This window comes from Primulina tabacum, chromosome 3, assembly GCF_025594145.1.
Source record: "Primulina tabacum isolate GXHZ01 chromosome 3, ASM2559414v2, whole genome shotgun sequence".
NCBI classification, from domain to species: Eukaryota; Viridiplantae; Streptophyta; class Magnoliopsida; order Lamiales; family Gesneriaceae; genus Primulina; species Primulina tabacum.
Window position 1 is genome coordinate 11,702,246 of NC_134552.1, and position 15,446 is coordinate 11,717,691.

A 15,446-nucleotide genomic window follows, 5' to 3' on the forward strand; every position below is an offset into this window, starting at 1 on the left:
AATAATGAGATAGTAGTAACAATGGATGCCCCATCCTGTTTTCTATGATATTTTTAGAGCTAGATTTTTTAGCTTGTCCTCGCGGAATTTTTTTATCTTGTTATTGTTTTCGTAGGTTATAATTTATTAGTGTACTGATAATCTCGAGTACAATTTAAATGAGGAAGAGAGATATAGGAGTAGGCTTGTCAAATTGGGTCAGGCCCGTCGGACCGGCCCGTTCCGCCATAAAAATTGAGCGGGTTGGGTTGATAAAATAGCAGCCCGTTTGGAGGCGGGTCAAACGGGTTGAGCCCGTTTGGGTTGCGGGCCAAGACGGGACGGGCCTAAACGGATGGTAGAATTTTATATTTTTAAGTTTTATATAAAAATTCCTATTTCTTTCTTATTTTTTCTCATGTGCCTAAATTCAATCACTCAGGTAAAATCTCTATGCTTCTATTTTTTTTTTAAGATGTTATACTCTCCAGTCTCCTCCCTTTTCTTTAATGTTTAACTCGAACTAAACCAGAATTATCGAAATAATATAGTAAATAAAGTAATTATGTGTATTGTTGAACACATAATATTTTCTGAATTTTTTTGCAACCGTCTGTTTCCTCGACTTTCTGTTATCTTCCAATGTTTCTCACTTTTTAAGAAAATGTGGATGGTAAGAGCTAGGTGCCTTGTGCGGACAAATCTTAAGATCGTTAATTTTTGTTTTCTTGTGAAGACAAACCCTTGAGAAACTGGAGAAAGTGTATACTAAAAAAGATTTGGAATTCACATTTAAAGGTTTTATTGTATTTACGGTTGGTGATATTACATGAGTTAATTTTTAGTACATGTGTACGATGAAATCTTGTGTGAATTAGAATAAGCACTTTATTTTTTTATGGATTATGTTGATTGTTGTATGCTTTCAATGTCTAATTTCAATGTTTTTAAGTTTTTTATGAAATTACTTGACTGAAATATATTTTTCTTCTATGTTTATTTTAATACTGTTTAGTAATTTTTTTAAAAAAAATTAATAAGCGGGTTGATCCGCCTAACTCGCGGCCCAAAGTGAGTTGGGCTGGGTTGGCAATTTAGAGGCCCGCCCGCCCCGCCCCGCCCCGCCTAATGGCGGGTTGCGGCGGGTGGTGGGCTTGGCCCGTCTCGTCAGCCCATTTTGACATGTATATATATGAGTGAGAAAGATATTTTATTTGATTAAAAGTCTATCAAAATCTCTAAGGTGAATAAAAGACAATTTTTGAGTTTTTATAATTGTACCTAGAGTTCTAAGGTTTGTACATAGAGAATTATATTAGAATCATTGTAAATCTATGGAAATATTGGATACCTATATATTTTTATAGATTTTTAAAAAGTCAAGTTTGAATACTACTATACTTTTTAAGACTCTATAAAAATCTAATTTGGATACCAGAAAACTTTTATAGAGTTTATAAAAGTCTATGTTCAATACCTCTAGACTTTTAAACTCTACAAAAATCAATAAAAATAATTAAATTTTCAAGATTGAATACACCCCCCTAAATGTTTCAACCAGTCACTTTTTTTTAAAAAAAAATTAGAATTTCATTTCCTTTCCTTTTTGCTTGTTTATTTGGGTAAATTTTAAAAAAAATACATCTGCACATCTTTCATTTAAGATTCAGTATCTAAAAGATTTTTTTTACAAATTAATACCTGACAACACTACAAACTTAGTTTTAACTACCTACAAAGATAATTTTACATTTTTGCCCTTTTACTATTTAAATAAATATATAATTTTATCCACCAAATTAATTGTGTGTTTTCTATCTACCAAAATATTAGTACCTATTCTGTGGTTTCAGATACTTTATTTTGTTATTTGAATACTTCAAATGTGTAAAAAAATACTATATTTTCTAACAATCACCATAAATTCAGTCGTTGTTGGTTTTTCATTAAAAATACATTATGATGACTTATTCATGTCATTTTATTTTAAAAAAATATAGTTCATCAATCATCACTAAAATAAGATTAAGTACTTATTTTGACATAAAAAATATCTATTTTTAAGTTTCAGATACTTGATTTGGCTCTTTAAATTCTCTAAATATGTAAGAAAATACTGGATCTTGAACGATCACCATAAATTCAGTCACTGCTTGTCTTTTCATGAAATGTGTATTTGAATGACATACTCATCTCATTTAATATTTTTTGTAAAAAAAAAATCAAATTCCCAACTGAGCATGTAAATTTTAAAATACTTAGTTTTACTTGAGAAATGCCTATTTTCAGTTTGCAAATACTTGATTTCGTAAATGAGATACTCACAATATATATTAAAATACTGGATATTCGAATAGACAACGTAAATTCATCAAATATTGGTATTTCAATGAAAAATGCATTTGGATGACATATTAATCTCATTTAATATTTTTTGTTATAAAACCAAATTCTCAAATAAGTATGCAAATTTTAAAGTACTTAGTTTTACTTGAGAAGTACCTAATTTGAGTTCGCAAATACTTGATTTCGTAAATGAGATACTCACGATATGCATTAAAGTATTGGATATTCGAATAAGCAACGTAAGTTCTCCAAGTGTTGGTATTTTCATGAAATATTCATGCATTTGGATGAGAAGTACCTAATTTGAGTTTGCAAATACTCGATTTGGTACAAGAGATACTCATAATATTTAATAGAATATTGGATATTCAAATATGCAACGTAAGTTTACCAAGTATTGGCTTTCCATGGAAGATTCGTTTGGATGACATATTTATCTCATTTAATATATTTTATGTAAAAAAAATCTCAAATAAGCATGAAAATTTTAAAATACTTAGTTTACTTGAGAAGTACATAATTTCATATTTCAAATACTTGATTTAGTACATGAGATACTCATAATATGTAATAGAATATTGGATATTCGAATATGCAACGTAAGTTCACCAAGTGTTGGTATTTCTGTGAAAAATGCATTTGGATGACATATTTATCTCATTTAATATTTTTTTTAAAAAAACCAAATTCTCAAATAAGTATGAATATTTAAAAATACTTAATTTTACTTGAGAAGTACCTAATTTCTTATTGCAAATACTTGATTTGGTACACGATATACTCATAATATGTAATAGACTACTAGATATTCGAATATGCAACGTAAGTTCACCAAGTATTGGTCTTTCCATGGAAGATGCATTTGGATTACATATTCATTTTATTTAATATTTTTTTGGTAAAAAATATTCTCAAATAAGCATGAAAATTTTAAAGTACTTAGTTTTACCTGAGAAGTATCTAATTTGAGTTTGCAAATACTTGATTTCGTAAATAAGATAATCACAATATGTATTAAAATACTGGATATTCGAATATGCAATCTTTCCATGAAAAATTCATTAGGATACTTATTCATGTCATTTGAATAAATAAACATAGTTCATTGTTCATCATGAACTAATTGGGAGATATATATTATGAACATAGTTCGTAAATGAGCTTGAAGTTTACACTTTAAGTATAGCTATCGATTCTAAGATTAATTATTTATAAAATACTCATCAATATTAATTTACAATACTTTTTGATATTCTTATTGGTAATTATTCATTATACTTATTAGTATTTTTTTCTTTATACTTATGAGTATTAATTTATAATACCATTAATATTCATTCACAATACTTGTTGGTATTCATTAAATGACAAGACAATACTTCTTTGTATATCATCTTCATTAGTATTCATTCATAATATTTATTGGTAATCATTCATTATATGTATCAATATTCTTTCATTATACTTATTATCAAATTTGAGTTTTAAAATGGTAAAATCAATTATCAGTGGAATCTAATTATGTAATACTTGTAACAATTTAGGTATCACATTTTTATTTCACGGATCTCATCATCAAAGGCCACTCAATATTGACTTCAAATTATATATTTTGACATCATCAAATAATCGAATTTGAGTATTTAAATAGTAAAATCAAGTATTTGTGGATTCGTATTTGGTATTATTTGTATTAATTTAGGTATCACATTTTTACTTCATGAATGTCATCATCAAAGACCACTCAATATTAACTTCAAACTATATAATTTGACATCCTCAAATAGTTGGATATAATAATTTACGGAGTAAAATCAAGTATTTGCGAACTCGCATTAGATACTCCTTGTACCAATTTAGCTACCATATTTTAACTTCACCAATTTAGATACTATTCGTATCAATGCATCTTCCATGGAAAGATCAACACTTGGTGATCTTACGTTGCCTATTCGAATATCCAGTATTTTAATACATATTGTGAGTATCTTATTCAAGATATAAAGTATTTGCAAACTCAAATTAGATACTTCTCAAATAAAACTAAGTATTTTAAAATTCAATACTTAGTTGAGAATTTGTTTTTGTTTTTTTGTTTTTACAAAAAAAAATAAAATTAAATGAGATGGATATGTCATCCAAATGCATCTTCCAAGGAACGATAAACACTTGGTGAGCTTACGTTCCATATTCGAATATCCAGTATTCTATTACATATTATGAGTATCTCATATACTAAATCAAATATTTTTAATCTCAAATTAGGCACTTCTCAAATAAAAATATGTACTTTAGAATTTCCATGCTTAGTTGGGAATTTGTTTTTTCTTTTACAATTTTTTTTAAATGAGATGAATATGTCATCCAAATACTTATTATATGGAAATATCAATAATTGTTGAACTTACGTTTTCATATTCGAATATTCAGTATTTTAATACATAGTGTGAGTATCTCATTTACGAAATCAAATATTTGCAAACTCAAATTAGGTACTTTTCAAATAAAAATAAGTACTTTAAAATTTTCATGCTTAGTTGAAAAGTTGTTTTTTTATATAAAAAAATCTTAAATGAGATGAATATGTCATCCAAATGTATATTCCATAAAAATACCAACACTTGGTAAACCTACGTTGTTTATTCGAATATCTAGTATTTTAGTATATATCGTGAGTATCTCATTTACGAAATCAAGTATTTGCCCAAATTAAGTACTTCACGTATTGGTAGACTCGAATAGATATTTTTTGTACTAATTTAGGTATCACATTTTAATTTCAAAAATGACACATCAAAAGTCACTCAATATTACTTGAAACTATATTCTTTTATATACCAAAATAATCAAATTTGAGTATTAAAAAGACAAAATCAAGTATATGTGAAATCAAATTAGGTACTATTTGTACCAATTTAGGTACCACGTTTTTTATTCACAAATATTATCATCAAAGGCATTCAATATTATCTTCAAACTATATATTTTTACATACTCAATTGAATTTGACTATTTAAACGGTAAAATCAAGTATTTGTGGACTCGAATTATGTATTATTTGTATTAATTTAAGTATCACATTTTTACTTCAGGAATATCATCATCGGTGTCAATTAATATTAACTTCAAATTATATTTTGGCATCCTCAAATTATTGTATATGAGTATTTACGGGGTAAAATCATGTATTTATAGACTCTAATTAGATACTCTTTGTACCAATTTAAGTATCACATTTTAACTTCATAAATGACATCATCAAAAGTTACTTAATATTACTTGAAACTTAAGTATTTTCTTGCACATTTGAAATATTCAAATAGCCAAATCAAATATTTGGAACCCCAAAATAAGTATTTTATCGATCAAAATAAGTACTTTTTCTAATTCAACAATGAGTGAGAAACTATGTTTTTTTAAAAATTAGATGACATGAATAAGTAATCTTAATGTATTTTCAATGAAAAGACCAACAATTATTGAATTTATTGTGATAGCTCGAAGATCCAGTATTTTCTTACACATTTGGATTATTAAAATAGTCAAATCAAGCATTTGAAACTCCAAAATAGGTATTTTGTAGGTCAAAATAAATACTTAATTTTATTTCAAGATGAGTGATGACCTATGTTTTTTCTAAAAAAATAAAATGACATGAATAAGTCATCCTAATGCATTTTTCATGAAAAGACTAACAATGACAGAATTTATGGTGAATGCTCGAAAATATAGTATTTTCTTATTTATTTGGAGTATTCAAAGAGCGAAATCAAGTATCTGAAACCCCATAATAGGTACTTTATATATCAAAATAAGTATTTATTTTTATTCCATGATAATTGAGAAACAAATTTTTTATAAAATTATATTTTAAATGAAGAAGATTAATGTAATTTTTGTGACTAAAATAATATATTTATTTAAATAATAAAGGGTAAAAATGTAACTTTTGCTTTGTGAGGAGTTAAAACTAAAAGCATAGATTTGTCAGGTACTGATTTTTAAAAAATTATGACTAGGTACTGAATCTTAATTGAAAGATTGGAAGATGTATTTTTTTGGAATTTACCGTTTATTTATTCTAATTTTCATTAATCATTCATGAATATATTTTACCACTTTAATTATTAGATTTGTTATTACTTATTTTTTTTATTTATTTAAGATTAATCGTATATGGGAAAAAACAATATGACAATGCTTATTAATGTTCTTTTCAATCGACAATTTATCTATGATACATTCCCTTGATAACTTGCACTAATTGTATTTTGTCATCAATATTTTTTAAATGACAATAGAACCAGCAACCTCTATATTTCAATGTGCACTAAGTAAAATAATAGACTAATGTAATAGTCTGCAAACCACGCTAATTGGCCAGATAAACCATACTAAACAAATCATATGCGATAAATCATCTCGGGAACGAGTAGATAGGAGAATCAAACTCTTAAATATTGATCAAAACGCTCGCCTACTCTAATAATTCGGACACCCATATGAGCATAATAAAAATATTTTTAATTCGCAAACTATCACCGTTGGCTATTTGATGATGGAGGAGTTGGGTTTCAGTTGTTGGTCATAATTGAAACCACATGCTATCACCGTTTGGTTATTGATAGGTAAAAGCTGACAACACTCAGATGGAAGGTGTATTATATTAGCGATTGGGAGAAGAAAAACAACCAGTTAAACAGACGACACATAAAATACATAGAAGTTCGCTTTGGGAAAGGGATATGCGATCATTCTTCATTCAATCACCAAAAATCAGACATGTAGCAAGTGTTTACTAACCGATCAGGTGTAGATATTGTCGCTGGAGTTTGGGCTAATTCAATTGAAATTGGGCTTTGGATCATTTTTATTTAATTAAGTAGGAGTACATGCATACATAAGGATGACAATGGAACGAGATCGTACCTGCACCGAATCTAAAATCCGTCATCGTCTCAACCCCAATTTCCCTTTTTTAAAAAATCAGAGATTTCACATCACCATTCTCGCGGGGACTAAGTCCACATCGCCAACTGATATGTTTCCGGCTTCCTGCATGCACAACCATCCAAACCTGCTTGCGCTCGACTTATCAATATTTCGATTATAATACTTCGTTAATGCTGCAATTTCAGATTCTTGTATTTTATATAAATCGTGCAACAATTGTAACATAAAAGAAAGAGTTAAATTACATCGTATATAACTATTTACTTCAATTTAATAATGTTGGAGATAATTTATTGATTAAAAATTAAATAAGAGTTTTAAGGGAATGATAAAAACAAAATAAAAGTAACAATAACGTTGAAATGTATTATTATATCAGATAAGGCGACGAATGATTGATTTTATTTTGAGAGAGACATTTTTTTTGGGGGGAAAATACAACAAACTTTGTCTAATGTATATAAGTTCGGCATAGTCTTATTTCTCGTGTTGATTAGAATAAATTTAAACGATGATGCAATATGACTACTTGACACCATTATTATATATAAATATATATATATATATATATATATTATTCAAAAAAAATTATTTTCTCAATTTAGACTAGAAAGTCCACGAGAAAATGCGATTTTGGGTGGCAAGTAGGTGGTCCAAACATGATCGCTATCAGTGACTGTTCTTTGTAAGTCAAGAAAGTTTGTTGGGCCACCAGAAAATAGATATTTTAATTAAACAAGCACGCTTAATTGTCACCAGAACGCGTTTTCCGGGCTCCAATCTCGAATAGGATATACGTAAATTTTCAATTCAAAGAAAAAGAGAAGAAAATATTTGGGTAATTAAAAAAAAAAAGCAAAATTCAGAGTTGTTGAATTTCGTGTCTACCCGACGGACTTCAAATTTAGTTTTCTTCAAGAATCTTGAATGTCTATGGACGTGCATTTGGAATCGGGAGAATTCCTGCAAACGGGGCACGAAGCTTTTAACCTCAGCCATTGGTCTACACATTCGGCATGAAAGGAATGCTGACACTCTGGTATACTTCGCAGGGTCTCCTTAGGCTTGTACTCGGATAAGCAAATTGAGCAAATGCTGTCGTTGGGGTTAGGCAAACGTCGGCTCTCCCCTAGAATCGTTTTAGGATACGATTGAATGATCGAACTGTCGAGCCCACCCGTGGTGATTAGAATTTGTGGCGCTACAGCAGCAGAGCTGGCAGGGTCTACAATCGGCAGGTGCCGCCTGGTGAAGCGCTTCACCTTGCTGCAAAGACAGCACAGAAATCCCACTAGGAAAAGGAGTGCAGGCACCCCGGCCCCAGCAATTATTGCGTAACGCGCACCTCTTGGAAGTCCTGGGAAAATTAGATTTGTCAATCAATTAAGTTCTGATCATAAGACTGTAAGGTGTTTCTGAGCCTCCAAAAATTAATATATAGTGATACCCCGGAAGAACCCGGTTACAGATGACCCGAGACAGTAAATGCATAATCCGAATAATGGTAATGTATAGCTCTTTTGGTATTCACATCTTCTTGTTTACAGATCTATATTTGAGCTAATTAACGTAAATAAGAAGTTATTCAAGCATCTAATTCTTGATTTGCCTGAGGAAAAGGTCAAGCTAAACAATATCTGGCCAAGGCGTTGACAATAAGAAAGCTCCATTCAAACCAAAAGAAATGCAACCATTTTCACACCATAAATGCACGACTTGATATTATTACTTCTAAAAAAAAATATCCACTGAGAGAGAGAGAGGAACAACACGGACAATCCGGTATATTTATTAGAGAATAATTTGCAAATCAATTTCAGCAGAGAACAGGTGCTTCTTTTTACAGCAAGTCCCCGCTTTATACGGCTAATTAATTAAATGAAATTCTCATCTCCTATGTGGACTCGGCCAAATGAATAAATATATATACCTTAATCTCAAATATAATAGTCATTACGTTGCTTTATCATAATAATTTAGATTGATGAGTCATTTAATTTTACGATTGAAAATATACTAAGTTGATTGAGCGATAGCCATAGTCATACACGTTGGCATTGTGTGCGTATATATGTATATATATTAAGAGTCGGTAGGTATCTTATAAGAGTATCATGTCTATATCTCTTAGAAAATCGAGACATTGAAAAATAAAATTTTGACATAAAAAATAATAATTTTTTTTTCATTGAGTTAGATTGGAGATATATTTCATGAAATTAACACGTGAGACATTCTCGCGAGAGTTTTTGTGATATATTAAAAATACGTCTAAAAATTCATTTAAGATAAAGTGGAATAAATTATGAATTATATTATGTTGCATCTGAATGAATGAATTTGAAATCCATGGATTTAAAATTTTTTTGTTAACAATAAAATATAATTGACGAAATATTAAATTTACATCTTATTTATTTAGACGTCGGTTAAAGTTCACGAACAAATTCCCGTTCGTGGGATTCGAAGAGCGTACTTTGTAATAAATTACTTAATTGTTGACCAAGTCTACAGCTTGTTAGCGTGTGGATTTTGATATAAATTGAATTCATTTATTCTCTCTCTATACTTTAATAATTAATTTCACACATTTCGAGAATTATTTGTAAGAATTTGGGGTATTTGAAAAAAAGAATTTGGCTATAAATATAAATAATTAAATAAGTAAGAATTATTTGAAATACACATAAAACGAATATAGAAGAATTTAAAATAACATTAATTTTAATTTAATATATTTTCCTGAAATTTATGATGAATTTAATATCGAGTAAACGTAAACAAAAAAGCCGACCCAAACAAATAAACACCTCGACTTTGTGGTCCGTGGGTGCAATAATTAATTACAGGCGCACCGCCGTTTTAAAGTCATTAATTGTGCTTCTCACCTGTTATTTGATCTCATTAATTCACTACTTTTAGTATATATTTACTTGCGATTTTTAACTGAAAGTTATGTTCATAATAATATGTCTTAGATTATCTCGATTCTTCCTTAATTTTTTCGGATTGTTTCAAATAAATTTATTTTATATATTTTAATGTTTAATATTTTTTAAATAAGAAGTTTGTTTATAAATTTTTATTTTTTTAATAAACAAACTTTTATATATATTAAGGAAAAATGTTAAGGTAAATAACTTACCGCGGCGAGAAACATGACTGCATACAGTATCTGTACTGGAGTTGCTCTTAAGCCCACACCGTGCACCTCTGGACTCGCAACGCCCGCACTGCGGGGTGCCCCAACTGAGCAAGATATCTTCACTAAGATCCGATGTCGCCACTGGTTCAGCAAACGTCCACTGAACCGGTACAGCCACCGAAGATATCAGGTTGCACCTAGATTCCAAGAATGAAATAGCTCTCACAGAAGACGAGGCGAAAACCGTGTAACTCTGACCGCTCAAGCATCCAATAGGGTTGAGCTTATACTTTGTGTAATCGAACGCGCAATTGAAGAAGGCGAAATTCTGATAGAAATAGCCAGAAAACGGCGACCCGGAAAGGTTTAATGTAAGGAGGCGTTTGGGGAGGCAGCTGTCGGGATCGTTGAGCCATATGTGTTGCATTTGGTAGTCTATACCTTGGACTGTGAATTGGCCCGAGTTTGGGAGCTCGAGAACTGTTTGATTTGATGCGTCACATGAAAGATTGAAGCCAGGGTAGCCGCATGATTTGTGTTGAAGGTTTTGGAGCTGGAACGGGAACCGGATCATGGGTTCTCCCTTACGGCAGGAGGAATCAGAACAGAGTTGAGCAAATGAATATTCGACGAATAGGAAGTTGAAGAGAAAGAAGAGGAGGGCTTTGGTGGTGTCCATGGGAGCTGGTAGAAGCTAGCTTTTCAACTTGTAAATACAGAGAAAACGGGCTATTTGTCACTACCAATTTAAAATGTTTAATAAATATATAGATAAGTCTTTCTTTATCATCCCATATTTAATAATATCAAATAATTTTAAATCTAATTTCAAATTATTAAAATAAGAATAGGTATATTGTGTCGTATACTCGCGAATATATCTTTATGAAATATGTTCATCTAATCTATATTTACAATAAATTTTTTTTACAAAAATAATATTATTTAATGAGTCGGGTCAGACCAAAGACTCGTCTTGTAAAATTGACAAATGAAATTCTATAATTATTTATTTTTAAATAATATTAAAATAACTATCCTAAAATAAGATGTAAAAGTATAAAACAAACAGACAAAAGAGTTATTGCCACCACCCTCTTCATACTGCCCCTTTTGACCGACACGAAGGCGAAGTTAATAGGCTTCTTTTGATTATTTAGCCATGATTAATAACGCATAACTTTAAGTAAAAGGAAGTTATTAAAAGAAAATTAATTTCCTTTATATATGTTTATTACTTTTTATTTTTAAAATTAAGGGCTTTAAAATGGAGTCACTAATAGTTTATATGTTGAATATGGTTAATAGGAGTCATTATTAATGTTCGTTTTTATATTTTAAAAATAGGTTTATTAATAGGTTAATTTATATTAAAAAAATATATTAATTCTGAATCACTTCAATATTATTTAAATATTATTTAGATTTAATTTGATATATAATAGATTTGAAGTCGACTAATAATCCAAGTAGTGCAACGAGTATTATTTTAATTGTGGTTACGTCCTGCTAAGTCTAATTTTTTATTTAGAAATCATAGTAAGTGTTTTTTAGTAAGTTTTTGTGATACGATCTCACATATTTTTATACATGAGACGCGTCAACTCTACCCATATTTACAATAATAAATAATATTTTTAATATAAAAGTAATAATTTTCATAAGTGACTTAAATAAAATATTTGTCTCAAAAAATCGTTTCGCATAAATTTTTTTTTGAACATCAAAAAACAACTTTATTAATCTTCAATTTGAGAGTTACAATCGTTCATAATGATTGTGCTAATAGAGATAGGCATTACTACAGAAATACCAAAACAAGCTTGTTGGAGAGCCGTTTTAACCAAAGTATGAGCGGCTCTGTTAGCTTGTCTCCTAACATGATCGACTTTGAATGAAGTTTGATTCCTGATGATGGCCCGACAGGGTGTGATAGTAAGGCCAAATTCAGTAAGGTCTCGTGCGTCAGAGTGGATTGCATCTGCTGATATCTTTGAGTCTGTTTCCACTATTACCTTGTCGTAGCCCATGTCTTTTATCCAACTTAGAGCTTCGAGGATAGCAATTGCTTCTGCTTCTTTTACAAGTGCTGCTCCATGGTGAAGACTGGTTCTACAAATTATGAATGAGCCATTTGAGTCCCTGATTACCATTCCAACCGCAAATGATCTTTTATCGGTGCCAAAACCCGTATCGACATTACATTTGAAGAATTCTTCCATGGGTTTTCTCCATGCCACATTCGCGCGCAGGTTTGGTGGCTGGTTTGGCTGTTTATTATTGATCTTACGGCAAGCCAATCATTTAGAGTGTTAAGTGCGTATGTAATCGTCCGATTTGCGGAGTGCGAAGTGTTGTTCCAGATTCTGTCATTGCGTGAGTGCCAAATGCTCCAAAGAATCATCACAAAATTTCGTCGTCTCTCTACGTCCAGCCTTTCCAAGATATTAAAGAACCATTCTTCAATATGTTCGATCTCGGGGGAGTTGAATTGACTTCAACCTGTGTTCTTGTTTTCTTCTTATTTTTGTTTTCTTGTCATTTATTTTTTAATATTACAAGTACAAATTTAAAATTATGAAATTTAGCTATTGACATAATGACTTGAAACCAAGTCAAATGCATCTCTTTAACAGTTTTTTAAAGTAACATACTGTACACGGTCATTCAGAGCTTTTAATGGTTTAATTAGTTTAATTAAGGTAAAATAATAGTTTTAATTTAGTATGTTTTGATATTTATTTTTAGTCATATGTTTTAACAATCAATTTTAATCTTTTTTTCAATCTAAATTATGTAATAAATAACTCGTATAATGTTGAATTTTTATAAATACGTGGTTAACAAAATCTCCAGTAACATAAACACGTGTTTAACAAAATAATTCTAATAAATAACTATAAAATTAGTATTTTAATTACATGATTTTGATGAAAAATAATAAAATTGATTGTCGAAACATAGTTACAAGACTATAATTGGTTCAACAAAAAAAATACATGACTAAAAATCTCACGCCTCAATACATACATGATTAAAATCGACATTTTACGTTGAATTAATTTGTTGTACATCAATCATAATAAGTTACACATACACGATTTTTTTTTTATATTTATGGGAAAATTAGCTTTTGAAATTTATACAATGATTTTTCAAATTGATTCATGGGATATATATATTTTTTTGGTTCCAAATCAATTAATATACATGCATGATTCGTATAAATAATATAGATATTTAATTCAAAATATTGAATAATTAAATGTCTAATACCAATTTAAAAATGAGTATGTCTCTTGTGAGACGGTCTCGCGAATCTTTATCTGTGAGACGGGTCAACCCTACCGATATTCACTATTAAAAGTAATAATTTTAGCATAAAAAGTAATACTTTTTTTATGGATGACCCAAATAAGAGATTTGTCTCACAAAATACGACATGTGAGGTGAGATCGCCTCACACAAGTTTACGTAACATATACAAGGTGGTAATTAATGGAAGCAGCTTGGTAGTTTCAACTTTCAAGGACCGTCTAAATGAAGGACGAATACTAATATTCAAAGTAACAATAACCAAAATTCACACACCCCTTTTTCATTTTATGATTTTTATTCAACACATCGCATGCGCTTTGAATTCAAAGTCTCCTTTTAAAAACAAATTTTTTTATTTTATTTTAAATTACAATTACGTGCATAACAAATAATACTGTTTTCATGAATGACATAAATAAGATATTCGTATCACAAAATACGATCACGTGAGATCATCTCATCCTACTTAATTAGTTCTACTCAGAAAGTGTCAAATCTGCCTCCTATTTAATTCGTTCTGCTCAGGAAGTCTCAAATCGGCCTCCTAATTGCTTTACGCAATTTATTTTTTCTTCACCCGTCTCGTGTTTCTCGCCACCGATGGCAACTACGTAATTTACTTATTTTGTTTAATGGGCTTTAATAGCTTATGGGTTTGGAAACCCGGCTTTTTTTTTAAATATTATAAATTAATTAATTCATTATAATAATGTGGCAAAGTGGAGAGTTTTACAAAAATATTGCAATCCGGGACTCACTGATCCCGGATTCTGACATTTTAAAAAAAAAAATCAAAAAAATAAAAAAGAAATTGTGTCAGATTCAAATGAATCCGTGACAGACTGACCCAGATTCTGAATCCGGGTCAGTCTGTCACGGATTCTGACTCGGATCAATTCCGTGTATAATCCGTGGCCTCTTTTCCTATAAATTGCACCTAGTGTTCGACATTTTTCCATCGGCGCAAACATTCATTTATCAATCAGTATTAGGCATTCTGCGCAAATATTTTTTCATCGATCCTTCGGCACAAATATTCGGCATTCTTCCTACTCAACTATTTTTTTTCTCGTTCCGTGGTATTTTTTGTTAGTTATAATTTTTGGAATCAGTGAGGAGTATTAGAATTTTGGAGAATTCCGTCGAATCTCTGTTTTTTCTTTCTATATTGAATTGTTTTATGTATATCGTATCTTTTAATGTTTGTAATTTATTGCAGATATTAAACTCCGGTAGCTGATTTAATTACAAATTCCATACAACGACATTTGAAAAGGTAATTTAAATAATTTCTTATATTTTAATTGTATTATTTATGTTGTATTAATGTAAATATTATTTTTTTCGGTTGTATTATACTATTTTATAAAATTTTGTTACTAATGACTCTTTATAATTATTTCAAAGTTGCACGCCTCGACAGTACATATATATTAAATTAATAATAATAATAATAATAATAATATTTATAATAATAATATATTTTTATTCAATAATAATAATAATAATATTAATTTACTTAGAAGTCTGATTTTAGTAATCAAATTAAGTTTTAAGGTAACAAAAATTTTATATGTAGTAAAAAAAATTTGAGAAATATAAATTTATCTTGTAAATTGTTCATTTGTTTCTGTTTATTATATTTTTTTTATTAATTTTAATTTTTTTATACACTTAATTAATTGTTAAAATTGTTAATATAAGA

At 29.4% G+C, this 15,446-nt stretch overlaps 2 protein-coding genes across 2 annotated transcripts; both read right to left on the reverse strand.

Moving 5' to 3' along the window:
- Nucleotides 1-7,954: 7,954 nt before the first annotated feature.
- On the reverse strand, nucleotides 7,955-11,173 carry LOC142540330 (putative RING-H2 finger protein ATL21A). The gene is made up of 2 exons (XM_075646396.1): nucleotides 10,424-11,173; nucleotides 7,955-8,635 (listed from the first exon to the last, which is right to left on the reverse strand). The coding sequence occupies exons 1-2, from the start codon at nucleotides 11,100-11,102 to the stop codon at nucleotides 8,193-8,195; spliced, it is 1,122 nt and encodes a 373-aa protein (XP_075502511.1). The 5' UTR covers nucleotides 11,103-11,173; the 3' UTR covers nucleotides 7,955-8,192.
- A 989-nt stretch (nucleotides 11,174-12,162) lies between these two features.
- Nucleotides 12,163-12,645, reverse strand: LOC142538418 (uncharacterized). Its single transcript, XM_075643739.1, has one exon. The coding sequence runs from the start codon at nucleotides 12,643-12,645 to the stop codon at nucleotides 12,163-12,165; it is 483 nt and encodes a 160-aa protein (XP_075499854.1).
- Between the last annotated feature and the right edge of the window lie 2,801 nt (nucleotides 12,646-15,446).

What these genes read in the sequence shown, in the direction of transcription:
- LOC142540330 (XM_075646396.1), bottom strand. Translation starts at nt 11,102, where the DNA reads ATGGACACCACCAAAGCCCTCCTCTTCTTTCTCTTCAACTTCCTATTC. An exon ending in CAGTCATGTTTCTCGCCGCG is followed by an intron (nt 8,636 to 10,423) that starts GTAAGTTATTTA and finishes TAATTTTCCCAG; the next exon opens with GACTTCCAAGAGGTGCGCGT.
- LOC142538418 (XM_075643739.1), bottom strand. Translation starts at nt 12,645, where the DNA reads ATGGAAGAATTCTTCAAATGTAATGTCGATACGGGTTTTGGCACCGAT.